Here is an 18,722-nt window from a genome sequence, read left to right as displayed (position 1 = left end):
ATGAGGAGAACGATGAATAGCGCAAAAGAAAGGAAGTATGGGACTAGTAAATGTGATGCCCATCAACCGGAAATGATGGCGAAGGAGTACTTGAACTAGGGAAGGCTGTGGTGAGAATAACATTATTAACCATTTCATTTGCAGGATTAAATGTTGCATCGCAACATTTAACAGACCAACTCCTCCTAAGTGTCTGGGCATTAGAAGTCGAGCATAGGAAACTAATGGGAATTTTTTTCGCCATACAAACTGATAGCTAAGTTTCTGTAAGGCTTTGATAAATGTTTTGGTAGGATGAAATATACGAAGACAGTACCAAACTTTGGACAATATAAGTGTATTCATTATCGTTACCCGACCACGTAATGATAATTGTCTCGGTGAATAAATTGCCACTTGCTTTTGAACAGATTCTAATAACATATCTTGAACATAATTTCGTTGGTGAGTCGTATAAGGTAAATAGAAGCCTAAATACCGGAGAGGGGAAGGAGAAAACTTAGTATAGAAAACAGAGATATTATGCGACTGTAATAAGGATGTCCAAGACATGGATTTATCCCCTGATAGAGAAAAGGCTTCCGTCTTGTGTTGGTTGAACTGAGCGTTAGAAACTTCTGCGTAGCGTTGAAGGTGCTGATTTAACAGTTGAAAATCATTCGCATCTTTAACAAATGCGCAGATGTCGTCTGCATAAGCGAGACATTTGAGTCGCTGTGGTGATCCTTGAACATACGAGTAATAACCCTGAAATGATTGATCCTGTTGGATAGATAGAAGCAGTGGTTCAAGTACGAGGTTAAAAAGTAGAAGGGACAATGGATCCCCTTGTCTCAGTCCCCGGGTCTGGGCAATATCATCGGTGAAAAACCCGTTGGTGTTGATTTGAACAGCATTGCCAAAGAACAGTTGTTGAACGCAAGTAATTAACGTGGCAGGGAAACCGAAGCGCTTCATGACTTGTTCCAAGTAGCTGGGGTGAACACGATCATAGGCCTTTTCTTGATCTAACAAGAGGCCTATTCCTTCTGATTTGAACTGTCGCGCTTGTTGTAAAATTAGATGTACTATCAATCCATTCTCACCTATGAAAGGATTTTGAAGAAAACCTTTCTGATATGGGTTGATTATTCTAGTCATAATGGGAGCCAAGCGTTGTGTAAGGAGGCGTGTAAAGATTTTCCCGTCGCAATTAATCAAAGAAATGGGACGCCAGTTCTTCAAAGACGTTAAGTCACCTTTCTTGGGCAAAAGGCGGACCCGTATATCTTTCCATGAGATAGGAAAGATCCCATCACTTAAAGCATAATTGTATACCTTGACGATAATTGACTGAAGAAAAGGAAGGCTGAATAAAAATGCTAAGTAGGGATATCCTAGTTCCTCGTCACCCCCTCCGTTTTTATAGTGCCCTGAGTTCAAATTCTGAAAAAGTTCATCTCAAACTAAAATTGTCAAAATCTAAAAATTATTTATGGTATTTCTTAAATCCATTATTCTGTTCGTCTGAATCAAACAGTATGAAAGTCCGAATCGTATCTGAAAACTGTATTTTTCAAATTCAGCGCAAAAAATTTTTAACCTCAACGCAAATTCCATATTTCAAAAAAACCATATTCTTTTCCACTCTGCGCGAGAAAATATGTCAAAGAGAAGGCTTGATATTTCAGAGAATAATCCCTCTGATAGTAACTATAATGAGCCAGAGTTGAAACGAACAAAATTAGACAGAGAAACAGTAGCAATTGAAGTCGAAGAAGACAAAGACGAAGAAGAAATAGAAAAAGAGGATTTTACAACAGTAGTGCTCGACTTACAACAACAACAACAACATCCTCAGTTACAGTCAAGATACGTTGAATACATCGAAGCAGGCTCACCCAAAGGTCCTGAAGCTTTCAAAAACGATAAGCAGCTCAAAAACTATTTTATCCATGTATTGCTCAGCGAATACGAATTTTTGCATGGTGAAACGAAAGTGAATGGGTCAACTCCTATCAAACAAGAAAAAAAGGTATATCAACTTGAAGATTATGACGAAGAAGAAGAAGAATCCATTGACAATGAGGCCGAGGAGAAAGAAGAAGAAGAAGAACATGAAGACGGTCCCTTAACGGGCTCTTTTATTGGCTCTACATTTTGGACAGCTCAGGAAAAGGACGCATTTTTTCTAGCATTAGAACGATGTGGAAAGAGGAACATTGAAGCAATAAGTAGGCGTGTTGGAAAATCAAAGACTGTCTTAGAAGTGGGAGAATACTTGACTTTATTGCATCTGGTATCGAGAAATTATGTGAAAAGATCAAAAAAGTCGTATTTGGAAAAGAGCAAATATTTAGACAGATATTATGCAAGACAGATGTCCAATACGTTTATACAGCTGGAAGAAGAGTTGTCGCAAAAGTTAGAGAAAAAGTTAGAAGTAGAGGCTTATGCAAAGGATGTCGAATTGAATAAACATTCTATTCAGCAACGTTTGCATATGGCAAACACAGATAATGCCAAAGAGAAGCATGGCAGGAACGAAAAACGAAAAGAGATAGAACCTGAGGATGGATATAGTAAAGTGGAACCTTTAGAACTATTTAATGTGAAGAATATGTCTGTTCTAAGCAAAGCGGTACTCAATAATACCAGCAACAAGTCTAAAACAAAACATATTGCGTTATTGACAGCGACTATACCCATTCTCCATCGGCTGTTAAAATCGTTTGTTCAAGATGTTGTTCGTGATATACAGATTGAGATGATGGGTAGACAATTCCATGATATCGATAAAAATACCCTTGTGACTGATACCTTGATGAATTATATCATAAATAAAAGAAAGAAGTCAAGAAAAGATAGACGATTTAATGATTTGGATCTCAATGATAATGACTTTGAGGGCAGATTGTTGAAAGAGGATTACCTTTTAGGCATAGATGGGCTAGAAAGCATGCAAGAAGAAGCCATCAAAGAAGCCAATATTGATGAAGACAAGAATCTAGAAGCTACGGACATGGAAGCAATACAACTATATGAAAAAGATGAACGATTAGAGAAAGACTTGATAGAATTAGATCTGTCGTTTGAGAGAGCATTACTGAAGCACTTTGGTCCATCTCATATAGAAAATGTAACAACATCTAAAGACGATCGCAGTGAAGGCTTCTGATGAATTTCTCTCCACCAATCATAACCAAATGAAGATTACACTACTTCCATACATATAGTATTATACGCATCTATACCCCTCTGTAATAATGCCAATAGAAGACGCTATCTTATAATACCACTAAATTTTAACTTGCACCCCGCCTTGCCACACAATAAAAAAAAAAATTTATGCTTTATCTTTTTTTTTTTGGGCGAAAAAATAACTTTCAATTACTCCTTCCTTTCCTTTCTTCATCCCTCTTAAATTATACAATAAATATCACAAGCTTATCTAATTTTCATTGTTCGATAATGGCATCGCAATCGAAAACCAACAATGGAAAGTCTACCGCTGAAGATAAGACTCAAATGAAAAGACTCAAGTTAGAGAATCCACCCAGAAGCGATACTAGTGATAAAAAGGTATATCCTCCTATGATTGACAGGAGCTCCACCTGCGGACACATCGTGTCTAAAGGTAAAACGAGTGATGATGATGATACATCATGGAGAAGAAAGCTAAATGCTTTGGCCATACTTGGCTCTGCTTTACATCTCTATCGACATGATAAATTACCATTGTTGAAAGGCACCTCGTTCACGTTGGTTGATCGGTATTTTCGTTGTAGTAGACCCGAGCTCGCACATGTTCAACTGAAGCATCTTCCCGCAGGCTACCAATTTGAAATATCACCAAATATCAAAGGGCGACTAAAAGTGGTGTCTTCGGAACCTCTGAAAACGCGAAATAAACGATCTGTATACAGAAGTATTGGTAAAGGGACAAAAGAGAAAGCTGCTATAAAAGACATACAAATGTAACTTACTGACCAAACCGGTATATATATATTGATGAAACAACTGTGCGCTTTTAGATTCATTTATACCTCACCTTCTTTGGTTGGAAGATTCTCGTAAAACTGGAAAAAAACTTGACTATCAGAAATGTGAATGTCGTGTTTGCACGGAAGAAACCAAAGGGATTAAACGAAAAGCTATTGATGGAAAAGAAAAAGCAGCAAATACAACAGTAAAAAAAATTAACCTTGAAGTGAAGAAAAAAGCAAAGAAGCAGAAGCCTTTGACATCCATTGCTGAAAAAGAGTGCGATGATAATAGAATGATCAAGGAAGAAACGGAATCAATGAGAACAACTGTGCGTATAAAAATGAAGGAAGCTGTGAAAGAAGAGAAGAAAGGTGCAGTGATACCTTTTCTAGGCAGTGAGGATGAAGTAATCCAATTGATACCAGCAACCAGAGTTCTAATCGAACCGCCATCGATGGTTGATTATCTCATGCAAGATACCATACATATACCCTTACCCACTATTCTAGCTCCAGATAACTCTTTATTAGATGCCGCTATTTCAAACGAAACTCTTTGAAAAAAACTGTACTATTAAAAAGCGTTTTCACTATGTGTGAGATTAAAATAGCTTGTAGAGCGTAGAGGATGAATCAAGCAAACATCTTGCTTCTGTATTGATTTGTGGTGGTAGCTGAAAAAATAAATGATTGACATTAAAAAATTGCTGTGAGTCGTTGCATCTGAATCTTTATTCTGTACCTTTCTCTTTCCTCACGAAGTTACCTGCTTGTAGACATGACAATTTATAGTTTATACATTTTCGATCGTCACTGCCAATGTATTTATTTTCAAAACTGGACTCACCCGACTACAACATTGTCAACAAAAACCACAAATGCCAATTCAAGTACTAACAGCGGCAGTATGCGTATGAACAGCACAACAGCTTCATCACGCTTTTCTACATCCAGTGCTACTTCTAATCCGCTCACTACGAATACAACTGCTTCTATGACTCATACTACAAATACAATAACGAAATCGTTGAACGCTGATGCCAATACACTTCACTCACATCAAGGAACCACAACCAATTATATGACACAACAAAGTGGAGTTGCAGCAGGGAGCGTTATATCGCTAGAGGAGGAAGCCAAATTAGTCTATGGTGTTATCTTATCTCTACGTAACTTTGTACGTAAATTAAGTGGCACGTAATGTATTGAAACACTGTTCAAGAAGGTATAGATAGCTCGTAATGTAGAGGAGTCTTACTGATCTCCACTACCCCTTTTTCTATCCATGTGTTTAAATATGCATAGTCAAGACGGATTCATTTCTTATAGAACTTCTGCTTATCGTTTACATTATTACGAAACACCTACTGGCCTCAAATTCGTCCTCAATTCAGATCCTGCAACAGAAAACTTAAGATACGTATTAAAGCAGATTTATATTCAACTTTACGTGGAATTTGTAGTGAAAAATGGATTGATGCGATTTGATGATACTCGCTGGGAAATAAGTCAAGGTTTTTTACAACAGCAGCAACAACCCTCCGAAAGTGCAGCAATAGCAAGCAACATGATAACGCAAACCGAAACCAGTAGTAGTAGCAGCAGTAACAAGAATAATAATACGCCTTTACCAGGAAATATATCCAATGAATTGTTTAGAGTGGCTGTAGATCGGTTTATTCGTGGGTTAAAGTTTTTTGATTAGCTAAATAATTCATTTTGAGCCTATCCCTCAATAAATTGTAGCCTTAGGGTATGATAATGCACAAACTTATTTGGCTGTTCATGCCTGTGAGTGTGCTACCATTCTTATTGCTTCCTTCAACCACTCGTCTTGTCTACGAATAAGGTGAGATGCACGCGCAGCAGTTAAATCCCCTTCTTTTCTATTGCAAAGGGTGAACAGCCTCATAATGTAGTCATGTTTTAAAATATGACCTCCATATCAGCTGTTCCAGCTCTATTCGCTTCTTCTTCCATTGCCTTCTTTTTACGTTCCATCTCCAATTTCAAACGCTCTGCTTTACGCGTGGAGTATTTCGCCAACAAATAACCAATACTCGCGATAGAGAAACCCGCCAAAAAGACACCTGCTAAACCTTTCCAAATCGTTTCCCATCGTATTGCTTCAATTTCTGTCCTGATATCTCCTAGCCGAATAGTGAACTTATTATTGGTTTCTTGGATCTTCAACTCCATTGTCTTTTGATCTTCTTTGGTTTCGTTTTTGCGATTATTCAAATCCATTTGTATTTCATTCTTCATTTCAGCCATGCTTTCGTTCAGCTTTTGCTCCAATGCTTCTACTTCGCGTGTAATAACAGAGAGTTCCGTCTGAAGCTTTTGCATGTCGTTTCGCCGCATGACTTGGACTTCAGTACGTAGCTCTGATAAAGCTGCTTTGAATAAATAAGATTCCTATTTGGCCCGTAGGTATGGCCATCAAAAGTGTTGAAGTAAAGGTGAGAAATAGTATTTCAAACAAAAAAATAAAGAAGAAAAGAACTCAAGTTTACATTTTCGAGATCAGAGGTTAGCAGCAACTGCTGTTTCATAGAAGCCGTACTGATAATAGAAGTTAGCAAAAGTATATGGGTATATAAAAAGTAAGAATAGTTTAGCATCAAACAATATAAAGAGCCATGCCGTTTTTATAGCAAATAAAAATAAAAAAAGCAAACCTTACCACTCCCTTAGTCTAAACTTGATGCCTTTCATCAATACTTCAGCTTGTTTCCGGGTGAATCCCTGTTGCTCTAACTGTGTCAACAGTTCGTATGTATCAAAGTGGTGACTGCGTCTGTATTGTTTTGTTTTGTTCTTTTGCTCTTCTTCGATATGCTTTTTCGCATCCTGTTCCATAGCGTCCAACGTAGGGGAAGATGCTGTAAGTGGTGGCTGTGACGATAATGGTAGTTGTGACGAAGAAGGTGGGGTCGAGTTGGTCTCGTTGTTGTTGTTGTTGTTGTTGTTGTTGTTGATGCCTTTTCCGATCGAAGAAGAAGATGAAGGCGTTGAGTCACTATTTCCACTGTTTGCATCACTTGTCGTTGCATCACTTGTGTTTGAAGTAGTGCTGGTCAAGGGATTCTTCTGTTTTTCTAAAATGTCAATCGGTCGGGTGGGTTGTGGAGGCGGAAAAGGTTTTGAAGCATCGTGAATCTTCAAGGCCTGCTGTTTTGATATAGTTACTGATCTACATAGTTTATTACAGTTATTTCTTATTCGAAACGCACGTTGAAGAAGCATTAATTGGGAAATAAATAGGGTTAGAACTGTATAATATGAAAACGGGTATATAGAGTTTCTAAGAAAGAATGAAAAAAGTAAATCAAAAGTGGGGGCGAATTAAAATCGAGGGCCAAAAAAAAAAAAGGTCATGGTGAAAGGAGTATGATCGTAATGCATTTAATAATCTTGAGAATTGACAAGAATAATCAAGAAACAATGATGCTTGGGGGTGGGTGGGGGGGGGTATTATGACGTTATATAGATACACTAATATTACATTTATATATGTACACTTGTTATGGATTTACATATGCTGGGGATAAACTATAGCTCATTGTTGGTTCGAAGTTCGTATAAGCTTGCATCGTACTCTTCCTCGTCCTCTGTAATGTTATGTTTACGATTAGAGTTACTAAAGTCCTTTAATGGTTGACTCGAGGTGTAATTCGCTTCGTCTGTATCATTAAAAGGATGCTGATGAATATCAACAGAAGAAATAGAGGTAGCATCTTCTTCGTCACTTCCTGCTGTATTCACAAAAAAATGATCGTCATTACGGTTGCTGCTACTATTCACTGCATTTCCAGCCTGATACTCGCCATCTGGAATGAGCGTATCATCCGGTAAAAGCGCCTCGTCATCTTCCAAATGTAGATAAATGGATGAAAAGCGTTTGTGCTTGACAATTGAATCGACTATCCAGAACTGAACAGTATTCATCACAAGTGGAAAGCTATTACATATTTCAAAAAATGCATACCATTATTTGAGTCAGCTATTTTGTATACATACCTTCATCAAAAAAAAAAAAAAAAAAAGTAAAAAGCTTACATCAACATGACAAACAAAACTTGAATGCGATAGTTGCCCATTGTCCAGCTCAAGACCCATTCTCCAATGGTCTCTATCCAAGGGCAGGCTTTGAACAACATCACAACTACCCACTTCATGATGACCAGGGAAAAAATGTACACTCCTAATTGTTTGGCCCATACACGTAATTGATTGACTAAAGGTGGTTCACCGTAGACACCGCTTTGAAAGCCTTTCCATCGGTAGTGTCGAGCTATAAATTGCACATTATGTACAACTGCCCATATAATGAATACTCCCAATGTTGTATCTATTAATATGTTCAAAAAGTACCTGGTGTTTCAAAAAAAAAAAAAAGGTGTTCAGTCTCCTCTCCGCGAAAGCGCACCTGCAGACCTTGCAGCTCCGCTGATATAACTATTTATTACAATGAACTTACCAAACACAAGGATTTGAAGAGGCTTCTCCTTCTTCATCGAGACTTTTACCAAAGATATGAGAGGCAATTAAATTAAGTGTATGAATCACAATACCCCCAATAAGTTGTTTGCTCACATCCAATGTCCTAAAATTTCAATTTTTTGATGATTGCAAAGTTAGAATGAACATTTTTGCTTTTTTTTTTTGATAACATTAAAGCGCTTGTGCTGGATGAGGTATGGATGAGGTTACCATATTAGTAAAGGTCTCTGTGGTGATTCTCTTTGTCGTTTAAGGATCAATGTTGAAAATGCTAAACCAGCCAAGACAAGTTGTACAAAAATAGCAAAAGAATCCAATAGTTTGCATCCTGATTGATCTTCTTGTTCTTCATTCTCGCCATATAACTCGATAAAACTTTGACCCAAATCCATAGTATACCAAATTGTCGAATGAAATAGAGTCTCTATAAAGAAAAGAAAAGAAGAAGAAGAAGAAGAAAAAAAAAAGTATTTTTTTTTTTTTTCAAAAATGGAAAGCATTATTCTTTCTTGCTACCCATTTGAAAAAGAAAAGGCGGAACCAAAATGCAAAAATTCAAACCAATGCTTATGTAAGGTAAAAAGTTGGATTTTTAATGTAATTCATAGATTATCGAAAAAAAAAAAGGGAAAATCGAATTATGTTTTACCAGTGGCACGCCAACTGATCATTTTGACCTATAACTCTATAATGTAGATGGTAAGGTATTAAGAAAGAATTCCAAGTCTTTAAAAATGAATTAGATGTAGATGTAGATGTAGCATTGGTATCAATAGTTATATTATCGGTTGAAGGAGTGTTGTGAGTATATTTCATACGCTTGGATGATGGTAACACATCTTGTCTTGCTTCGTCAGCGTTGTGTTTGTGTTCTTCTTCTTCAAAAACTCGTTTCATTTGTCGACTGGTTAATTCTAATAAACTCGAAATCGTATGCTGTGTTTTCAGAAATTGATAGGCCAGTACTCTTTTCTTCGTGGCGACGTAGAGATATTTGCCATCTTTAGACCATTCAATGCCGTTGATTTTTGCCAAGATACGTAAGCGCGTATCTACTTCGCCACGAAAAGAAACCATGGTAATCTCATGCTGGACACGATCTAAATGTCGTGTATGAAAAATCGTGTGTTGTTTGTTGCTGTGTGAAGCAGCATGGTTATTAGTACAGAGTGAATGTTGATTTATATTGGCAGAGGTGGTTGAGAGAATACATGTATCTATACAAGTATGGTCTCGAGATGAAGGATTGAAATGGAGTATATTTGTATTATTGCTGTCTGCTGTGGTTGCTAGCGAGGTTACGGATGGTGACGATGATGTCGATGATGAAGATGATGAGGGTGTTGATGATGATAATGACGGTGAGGAAGACACTTTGGATAGATCAACAGTATGAAAATAGCCATATCTGTTGGTGAACACCAATATATGATCCAGATGAGGATGAAATGCAATGGCATAACTGTATCCTACTGCATCAATTGTATAAATTATTTCTTGTGTACTTGCTTTCCAGATGAATACCAAGTTGTGAGAATCGGATGTATGTGCAAAATATTTAGATGATGGACTCCACGCAACATATTGAGAGGAATAAGGTAAAGAATAAAATGGAGAGGTTGATGATGCTGTTGATGGTAACGATGGTGCTGGGGTTGTTGTTGATGGTGACGACGTAGTGAGTTGGGCTGGTAGAGTAGTATTGGAAGCATTTGTTGTAGTATTAGTAGTATTAGTAGTAGTAGCGGTGCTGGTGGTGGTGGTGCTGGTGTTCATGGTGTTCGCGGCAGTATTGGAGGATTTTTTTTCTAAAGGCTGTTGTAATAAACATGTCGGTATGACTATGTTACGAGGTGTACCAAGTTGAATTTTCCCAGATTTTGCGCAGGTATAAACATCAATCATAAAGATCATGCTATCATCGCCCACGCAAACAATATTAGTTCCATCAGGACTTAGCTTTGCATCGTTGATAGGCACACCTTGAAAGGATCGTAAATGACTGTGAAGTGTTACCATAGATTGATGGTATTTGTTACGTTGGTTCAAGCCACCACTGGCTAGCATATGTTGGCATTGGTGATGCGATGGCAATTGATAAACTAATAGACCTGCTTCGTTCATACAAGCAATCAGCATATGCTCATACTGTCCAGTAACAGTATTCTTTAATCGAATGATTTGTATTGCGTTGGTCATAAGCATCACATTATTGTTGCCTTTGAATTTGGTGCCCCAAATTTTGATAGGTTGTTCATTCTGCTTCATACAGCAATAAAGCTCAAACTCTCCTTCTACTCCCCCTATAGCCATATAGCCATATTTGATAGCTAAACATTGTGGATCAAAACCTAAAGATAAATAAGCGTGTTCTCGTTGCAGACCGTGACTATAATCCTTTCGCTTGATGAATTTCGAATAAGGTTTGAATTTATTGATCAATTGATCGTCGTCGTCCTCTTTTTTCCCATCATTTGCCATGGTGGATGTGGGCATTTGCGAGGTCTTTGAGAGGGAAATGGATTGATGCGTGGTAAGAAATTTATGCCTATTGTGAACATGATTACCGTGTCTACTATGGCTGGAGTCTACTCCCTCAATCCAGGTGGTTTCCCTAGATTGATTGTTTCCATGACAGCTGTTGTTTTGAACAGCAAAAGTATGAGTGGGCGGTGATTTTCCGCATTCGATAATTCGATCTCTGTACACTGCATATATCTTTTCTTTTATTCCATAATTTGACTGTACAAGACAAATGGCATTGGCTGATTGATCATGATTGGTGGAAGAACAAGAATAAGGTAATTGTTTAGGCCATTCCTTACTTTTATTCCAAAAACTACTGGGATGCTGCTGTTGCTGCTGGGCCTTGAGTTGCTTTACTTTTCTTTTCATAAATTTTGTTAATTGCATATCGTTCGATTCCCAAGTAAAATCATTATAGGGGTCGTCATCCCACATATCAAACATAGGCTGACTTGTATCATCATCTCTATCGATATGGATATCTTCTATTTCCGCATCTCTCATTGCTATGCCTTCCCTAGCAGCAACAGTAACATCAGCAGTATCATCGTCCTCCTCATCAACATCAACATCATCATCATCATCATCATCATCATCGTTTTTATGTAGGGTCAGGCTATTATCATTGTCGTTAAAAGATAGTTCCGAAGCTGCGTCATCTAAATCATTCATGTTATTATTATTAGTAGTCGTAGCGGAAATATGAGTCGGTCGGTAATTCGCAAAACGTGGTCCAGGGAATTCATAGTCAAGCGAATAATCTGATTCATTTCCCGAGTCTTCTTCGTCTGCTGAAGTTGGGAGAATGTGTGGGGTATTTGTTACAAAAGGCAACTGAAGAGTTTTGTTTGTTGCATAAATGCTCATGTTGAATGTGTGATTGTTATTTGACATTGGTGGTTGTTAATCTTACAGAAACAACTTGTACAAACCAAAGAAAAAATACATAAAAAAAAAGGAAAAAAAAGAAAAAAGAAAAATATAAAAAAAAAAAAAGATACAATGAAAAGAAAAGGTGTAGATATAGAGAAGAAGTGTGTATAGAAAGAAAGCTTTAGAATAATAATTGTGTATCTGGTTTTACGATTTTTTTTTATTCTTAATTTCTTTTTTAATCTAAGAGCTTTTTCTGATTTTCCTTTGAGGGGAGAGAAGCGCACACAACACAGGAGGGAGCAACCCATAATAGTGTCACACACCTGGGTTTTTTTTTTCTCTCTTTTATATTAGGCGCATTTGTATCGTGTTTAAGAGTGTGTATGTGTGTGTGTGTGTGTGTGTGTGTGTGTATTCACGATCAGATTGATACCTTATTTAGTCTTTTTATCCCTAACTTAAATCCTCCTTTCCTTTTTGTAGACGGCTTTTTTCTTTACTGCACCCTATACTCCCTTGCAGCTCAAAAAGGATTTCTCAAAAGACGAGGTAACAGCGAGATACAGGCATTCGATTATAACTAAATCTATAGGCGAGGTCAAGGAAAATCCCTCATAAAATAAACCTAGAAAAAGAGAAAAAGAAACCCACGGATGGCTAGCCTAAAAGGTGTAGGTTCCCAACTTTAGGAGTTGTTCTTAGAATCAAGAACAAAAATGTAAAAACGCGAGCACTTTCTTCGAATTCAAGACGACAGCAGACCGTGATTATTTTTCTCAACCATATGACCTCATATACAGAAGTTTGTGTCCTTTAATAGATCATACACTTTATTGTTTGTGATGTGAAGGCCATGACTTAGCTACAACAAGAACAATCTATTCGATAAGAAAATAAATATACTAACCACCGTCTTACTATGAAGCCCACCATCGCATAAATCGGTATTTCCGTACTATCGAGATGAAGGTAAGCTTAACTTTCTTTTTGGACTGGTCCTCCTATTTAGAAAAAATAGTACATAACTCCTACTTGCCTACAGCAGTAGCTACTGTAATGTATCTCGTCGAAATAAGAAGAGCCACTTATTTAAGTATCTACCAATACCTTCTTTTACAGCTATTTAGGAGGAAGTGTCAAGAAAATGTGTACTTTGCCAGTTTAACAATTTTTGTCAGGTTAGAAGAAAGCGAAAGGACGTGCAAAAAAAAACCAAAAAAACCAAAAAAAACCAAGAAACCAAACAATTGCATATACTTTCTTTATTGACAAATACAAGCTTTGCGTCTTCTTACTCCTTCCTCCGCCTCCTCACCCTCTCCTCCGGAATTGCCATTCTGCTTTGTAAGGCTATTCAAAAGTCTTCTGTTTTACACACAAAAAAAGTAAAATTAGGTCGTACACACATACAAAGTTGACAAAGAGTAGAAGAATAACGTCATATCTTCTTCTGTAGAAGATGTATCTCTCAAACAACATGCCTCATGAAAAAAAAAAGGTGCAGAAAGAGAGCATGACAAGGGCTCTGCTTTATAGATGGCGGATGTATGTGCAATAAGAAGTGGGGTGGGGGGGGGAGGGATTAAGTGATGCCTATTCATATAAGAGGATACATGCATGTCTGTAATTTAATTACGATCATATCAGCTCACATTTTTGTAGGCGTCCCTATAATGTATAATCTGTAGACCAAAAGTTTCTACCACGAGTCAGTCATCTGCATTCGCGGGTTGCTTAGTAAGTGGTCGTTAACGACGACAATGCTTTAATCAAAGCTAAGAGTGCTGCTACTTGATCTCTGTAATTCAGAGAAATGTAAGGCTTCCAACGTAGCTCGCTCTATCCCTCACTACTTTCTTGTATTCAAGTCATTGTCAGGGCTTCATCCGTTACAGAAAGATTTATATTCAATGAGTTGACAATGCTAATTAAAACGTTGAAGATTCCCTTTAAAGGCTCTTCCTAAGTTCCCTCCACAGCACGCCATTCGTATAAAGATTTGATTGTGCTATAAAACACATACAATCATATGCGCAACCAAGAGAATAAATGTCTGAAAATGAGGCAAACAATGGCATTATGCCAACTGTACCATGTATTTATTACCTTTCATAACTGGAATATTTAATTATGCTTCAAGTCGCCTTAAAAACTGAACAGAATTAAAGTTGTCTAATGACTTTGGCAAAACTTACCTTGCTTGACTCGAATCCATTTCATCAATGTATAACAGATATACTATTGAATGTCATTGAGTATGTCAGCAACGCTGCGTATTTGACTCAGATTTGCCAATTTTTTTTTTTTTTTTTCCCCAAAACACACAACAGAAGATATTCAAGGATATTAACTATAAAAAGGCTAAGAGTTACTATTGAGCTCAACTAATAATGATGGATTGATCTTTTGCACATCCTGTATACAATCGAATGAAAAAAGGACGTCATTAAGGCGCGTCTTCAAGGGAGTCTCTCCACTTTTTTCCCCCAAATCTTCCTTTAGAATTCCACTCGTCTTCTGTTTTTAGCAAAAGATGCAATTTTACAGATTTTTAATTGCTTGCCTGCGACATGAAAATGATCAACTCAGCTAGGAAACAACAGGTTTCTTATCCTTTTTGTTGGCGAAACAATTATAATTTTTTAAGCTTTTATTTTTCCTTTATTCTTTGACAGACTTGCATATTATTTTTTTTTTTGACTTAAAATAATTACTCTTATTGTAAACTACTAAGTCTTCTCTTCGTTTTATATATAATATTTATCATATTTTCTTTGTTTTTTAGCCATCTTTTTTTTTTTTTGAATTATCAGCGTTAAAATAGCCAAGAAAAAAAGAGAGAAAAAAAGGTCTTTTCAACTTTTCAATTCTTACAATTCAGACATGAGCTCATCACCAAGCAACAACAACTCTAATGGCAATCTATCTCGATCGCTATCTAACCATTTACAAAAGCTGAATATAAGAAACACTACAGATTCCAATCCTAACAGCAATGTCTCCTCACCTTCGTTGCCTAATATGCCCGAAATACAGCAGCATTCTGAAAGAGAATTATTAGGTAAGCAAACTATATCAATTTCTACCAGACTTTTTTTTTGTTTAAAGCGAAGAATGAAAGCGATAAGGAAAATAAGGCTAGTAAAACAGAACTTTTGAAGAATGCTACATATCTTTTGAATTCTTTGCACTTTTTTGCTCTTTCCAACGTTTTCTTGATTGATTATCTACATTGCATATCTTCAAACCATGTTGGCTCACTTTCTAACCGTTCGGTCGTTTGTTCTTTTGCCAATAATATGCATAGGCCGTAAGAAATCCTCAACCACACCATCAACAGCCGTGAAAATACCAGCCAACTATCAACAGCAGCAATACAATGACACCACACTCAGCAGTACTCCCTCTAAAGGCAATTTCCTAAGCCGAACTCTTTCCTCCAAAAGAAATAGATCCAATTCCAGCGCTCACCAAAGACCCTCTCCACCTTTACCTGTACCTTCTTCCTTTTCCTCTTCATCCTCTGCAACCACTGGCGGCGGCGTCTTTGTTCCTGATCTACATAGAACTCAAAGCGACCGAATAGTAACGTCTCATTCAAATGGGGCAAGCCATTTAGCGTCTTCCTCACTCTCAGCTCACAATGGCGATGATAGTAGTAGTGCTCATTCTCAAGGAACTTCGCCGCCGCCGCCGCTGCCGCCTCCAGTCACTGTGGGAAGGTCGAGAAGCAGTAGCGGCAATGGATCCATGGCAGCAGGAGGTTTTGGTAAAGCAAGGGATCGATCCACTTTTAAAGGTGTCATTGATAAATTTGTCGGCAGTTTCAATGGTAAGTAATCTTCCCCCCCCCTCCCCTCCAGTTCTCTAGTATGATTTCATCCTCCCCACAAAGTGGCTGACATGTATTCGATTGTTGAATTCATCGCTAGACCTCATCAACAAAGACAAACAATTTAATAACTCACATAATCATGGACAGCCCGGGCATAACAGTCAGGAGAATATCCAAGATAAAGAAATGGAAATCTCGGGCCCGTATAATGCTAAACATGTCACTCACGTCGGCTTCGATGCCAGTACAGGAGAGTTCACAGGCTTACCTCAAGAATGGCAAACTCTCTTACAGCACAGTGGTATTTCCAAGGTGGAGCAATATCAAAACCCTCAAGCCGTTTTGGATGCCATTGGCTTTTATCAAGAGAATAGAGGAGACCTTGATGAAGCAGTGTATCATAAAATGGAAAGAGCCCATGCATTAACAGACGACGATCTGGATGACGAAGAGGCAAACATAGTGGACGAGGGCGAAGAAGAAGAAGAGGATCTGATAGATAAATTTCCCATGAGCAGCAGTAACAACCAACAACAAAGAGGGTTTGCTCCAACTCCTTACTCGCCTCTACCTGCTTTATCTTCTACGCATCAGCCCTATCTATCACATCCACCCCGTACGAGGGAGGATCCAGACATTTCTGTCGATATCGCCCGCACCGAGCCAGCTGACAGTCATCATGCCGCCGCGATGGGACTCACGGCTGAGCAGGTTCGTAGTCGTGATGAGCATTTCCATCGTGTGCAAAAGGCCTATTTGGATGAACAAACCAAACGATGGCGTGATCATTTTAATAAGTCTAAAGTGACAGACACGAAAACACAAACACCTGCCAGTACGGCTGCTCGAGATTATGATATTAAGAGGAAACTAAGTTCGAAATTACGTGATAGAAATCAGCAACAACAACAACAACAACAACAACAACAACAAAACTATCCACCACAGCCACAGTATACACATAGTCAACTTCATGGCACGCATTCGCCTCAATTTGATCAACGTCATGTGAAGCAGCAGTACAAAGACCAGCAACAAAAGCAAAAAGAACTTCAAAAACAGAATCAGTTACAACAGCAGCAGCAGCAACACCACGCTGCTGTGGTCAGTAGTAGCGGTGCCGCTTCTAAAGCTCAACCTACCTTGCAAGGTAAACCTGGTACTGTGAAGCAACGCGTGAAAGAGAGGAAACATACGATGAAAGATGCCGAAGTGATTGCAAAGTTGAAAACCATATGTATTGAAGCTGACCCCACACTTATTTACAAAAGCATGAGAAAGATCGGTCAAGGGTACCGTATGCTATGGACATACAGAAACACAGATTGGAGTGCTTTTACTAATCATCGTCTCATTATCCTCCCCCCATTAGTGCTTCTGGTGGTGTTTATATTGCTTATTCAGATTACAATGACTTCCCTGTCGCTATCAAGCAAATGAATTTGGAACAGCAACCCAAGAAAGAACTCATCATCAACGAAATCCTCGTGATGAAAGAGTCCAAGCAGAAGAATATCGTCAACTTCATTGACTCCTATTTATGGAAAGGGGATCTCTGGGTTGTCATGGAATACATGGAAGGTGGTAGTCTTACGGATGTCGTTACGAACAACATGATGATGGAGGGCCAAATCGCCGCTGTGTGTCAGGAAGTGCTCGAGGGCCTTCAGCATCTTCACGCCAAAGGTGTGATTCATCGCGATATCAAAAGCGACAATATCCTGTTGAGCTTGAATGGCGATATAAAACTGACTGATTTTGGTTTCTGTGCTCAACTCAATGATATGCAGTCGAAACGAACCACCATGGTGGGTACGCCCTATTGGATGGCTCCTGAAGTGGTGACAAGAAAAGAATATGGTCCCAAGGTGGACATTTGGTCCTTGGGTATTATGGCCATTGAAATGATTGAGGGTGAGCCACCCTACTTGAACGAAAATCCTTTGCGTGCCCTCTATTTAATTGCCAATAATGGAACGCCCAAATTGCAAAACCCTGATGCTTTGTCGCCCGTGTTTAGAGATTTTCTGGCCAAGTGTCTTGAGGTAGAAGTGGATCGTCGATTGGGAGCATCAGACATGCTAAAACATCCATTTTTAAAACTGGCAGACCCTTTGCCCTCCTTAGCACCCTTGATCAGAGCAGCTCGTGAAGCAGTAAGACGTGATGAACAGCATCATTAAACTAAGAAATGAAAATCGTACTTTTTATCATACTACTACTCTATTTGATTTCTTATATTTTATGAACCACATGTACATAAACATCTTTCGTTAATATTTTTATACTATCATTACAATTTTTATTATAATCCTCTCGTATCTATCGTAAAGTTATTTCTTTCTATAAATGGAGAGACAGTCAATAAACTCCCATCTTTTTTTTTTTTCTTCTTTCTCAGTTACCTCGTCTTTTCTATCCATTCCACTCATCCATCGATGAGTGCTACTTAGTCAATAACACGGGTTGGCTCACGCTATGCGGATGCAAACTGATCATTTGAAACGTTATAAACATTTTAATATTATATTAGAAAGGAGTCGCAGCGAGCAAAAATCCAAAATCAACACTAGGTCAAAGTACAAAGGCAAAAGATGTTTCTGAAAGGAATAGAGGAATGAGCAAACAACGATCATTTATTTCTAATAGAATCCATCTATGCATAAAGGCTGCTGATGAATGCTATTCCAGGTCAAAAATCTCAACCTTCATCACTATCTTTTCTTATCTTTTTTTTTTGTTTGATAAAAGGCTTTATTAAGGATTGAGTCAGTGCATCTAATAAGCTTCCAGTGGCCTCTTTGTTCATTTTATTCCATTTTAGCACAATTCCACTTATAGCATAAATAGTTTTCTCTAAAGTGATCCGGGACAAATTTCTGATTGACGCAACATCCAACGCTGAGTTGCTCTCTTTCTGTGTTTGAATACAGTGCTCTTTCATTTTTGCTTTTTGGTTTTCCCATTTGGCTTTTCTTTCCAAAAAAAAAGTTGCTGGTTCCCGTTTTCTTCTC

The 18,722-nt window shown here is 38.1% G+C and overlaps 7 protein-coding genes across 7 annotated transcripts; 4 read left to right on the top strand and 3 right to left on the bottom strand.

Annotated features, from left to right (window-relative positions):
- Positions 1-1,642: 1,642 nt before the first annotated feature.
- On the top strand, positions 1,643-3,157 carry BDF20DRAFT_909090 (uncharacterized protein; the record flags this gene model as incomplete). The annotated part of the gene is made up of 1 exon (XM_053083548.1): positions 1,643-3,157. The coding sequence occupies one exon, from the start codon at positions 1,643-1,645 to the stop codon at positions 3,155-3,157; it is 1,515 nt and encodes a 504-aa protein (XP_052940548.1).
- Positions 3,158-3,450: 293 nt separating this feature from the next.
- On the top strand, positions 3,451-4,525 carry BDF20DRAFT_831344 (uncharacterized protein; the record flags this gene model as incomplete). Its single annotated transcript, XM_053078439.1, has 2 exons — positions 3,451-3,913; positions 4,014-4,525. 2 exons carry the CDS (start codon positions 3,451-3,453, stop codon positions 4,523-4,525), a joined length of 975 nt encoding a protein of 324 aa, XP_052940547.1.
- A 218-nt stretch (positions 4,526-4,743) lies between these two features.
- Positions 4,744-5,670, top strand: BDF20DRAFT_811566 (Longin-like domain-containing protein; the record flags this gene model as incomplete). Its single annotated transcript, XM_053076704.1, has 4 exons — positions 4,744-4,826; positions 4,887-5,162; positions 5,271-5,473; positions 5,600-5,670. 4 exons carry the CDS (start codon positions 4,744-4,746, stop codon positions 5,668-5,670), a joined length of 633 nt encoding a protein of 210 aa, XP_052940546.1.
- Positions 5,671-5,891: 221 nt separating this feature from the next.
- On the bottom strand, positions 5,892-7,214 carry BDF20DRAFT_812620 (uncharacterized protein; the record flags this gene model as incomplete). Its single annotated transcript, XM_053076804.1, has 4 exons — positions 5,892-6,383; positions 6,482-6,530; positions 6,652-6,793; positions 6,998-7,214. The coding sequence occupies 4 exons, from the start codon at positions 7,212-7,214 to the stop codon at positions 5,892-5,894; spliced, it is 900 nt and encodes a 299-aa protein (XP_052940545.1).
- Positions 7,215-7,328: 114 nt separating this feature from the next.
- On the bottom strand, positions 7,329-8,913 carry BDF20DRAFT_843835 (vacuolar membrane protein-domain-containing protein). Its single transcript, XM_053079584.1, has 4 exons — positions 8,682-8,913; positions 8,449-8,574; positions 8,028-8,342; positions 7,329-7,929 (listed from the first exon to the last, which is right to left on the bottom strand). The coding sequence occupies exons 1-4, from the start codon at positions 8,861-8,863 to the stop codon at positions 7,521-7,523; spliced, it is 1,032 nt and encodes a 343-aa protein (XP_052940544.1). The 5' UTR covers positions 8,864-8,913; the 3' UTR covers positions 7,329-7,520.
- Positions 8,914-9,944: 1,031 nt separating this feature from the next.
- BDF20DRAFT_810686 (uncharacterized protein) lies at positions 9,945-11,864 on the bottom strand (the record flags this gene model as incomplete). The annotated part of the gene is made up of 3 exons (XM_053076616.1): positions 9,945-10,099; positions 10,301-11,503; positions 11,726-11,864. Coding segments are annotated over 3 exons (1,497 nt in total), but the record flags the coding sequence as incomplete, so codon positions are not given.
- A 3,759-nt stretch (positions 11,865-15,623) lies between these two features.
- On the top strand, positions 15,624-17,891 carry BDF20DRAFT_813005 (kinase-like domain-containing protein; the record flags this gene model as incomplete). Its single annotated transcript, XM_053076849.1, has 5 exons — positions 15,624-15,705; positions 15,806-16,170; positions 16,372-16,672; positions 16,859-17,000; positions 17,081-17,891. 5 exons carry the CDS (start codon positions 15,624-15,626, stop codon positions 17,889-17,891), a joined length of 1,701 nt encoding a protein of 566 aa, XP_052940542.1.
- Between the last annotated feature and the right edge of the window lie 831 nt (positions 17,892-18,722).

The sequence above is a fragment of the Mycotypha africana genome (genome assembly GCF_025528875.1).
Source record: "Mycotypha africana strain NRRL 2978 chromosome Unknown BDF20scaffold_1, whole genome shotgun sequence".
In the NCBI taxonomy this organism is placed as follows: domain Eukaryota; kingdom Fungi; phylum Mucoromycota; class Mucoromycetes; order Mucorales; family Mycotyphaceae; genus Mycotypha; species Mycotypha africana.
The sequence above is the reverse complement of the archived record's forward strand: the minus strand, read 5'-3'. Positions and strand labels throughout refer to the sequence as shown.

What these genes read in the sequence shown, in the direction of transcription:
- BDF20DRAFT_843835 (XM_053079584.1), bottom strand. Translation starts at nt 8,863, where the DNA reads ATGGATTTGGGTCAAAGTTTTATCGAGTTATATGGCGAGAATGAAGAA. An exon ending in CAGAGACCTTTACTAATATG is followed by an intron (nt 8,575 to 8,681) that starts GTAACCTCATCC and finishes TTGAAATTTTAG; the next exon opens with GACATTGGATGTGAGCAAAC. An exon ending in GTTTTGTTTGTCATGTTGAT is followed by an intron (nt 7,930 to 8,027) that starts GTAAGCTTTTTA and finishes AATATGTAATAG; the next exon opens with CTTTCCACTTGTGATGAATA.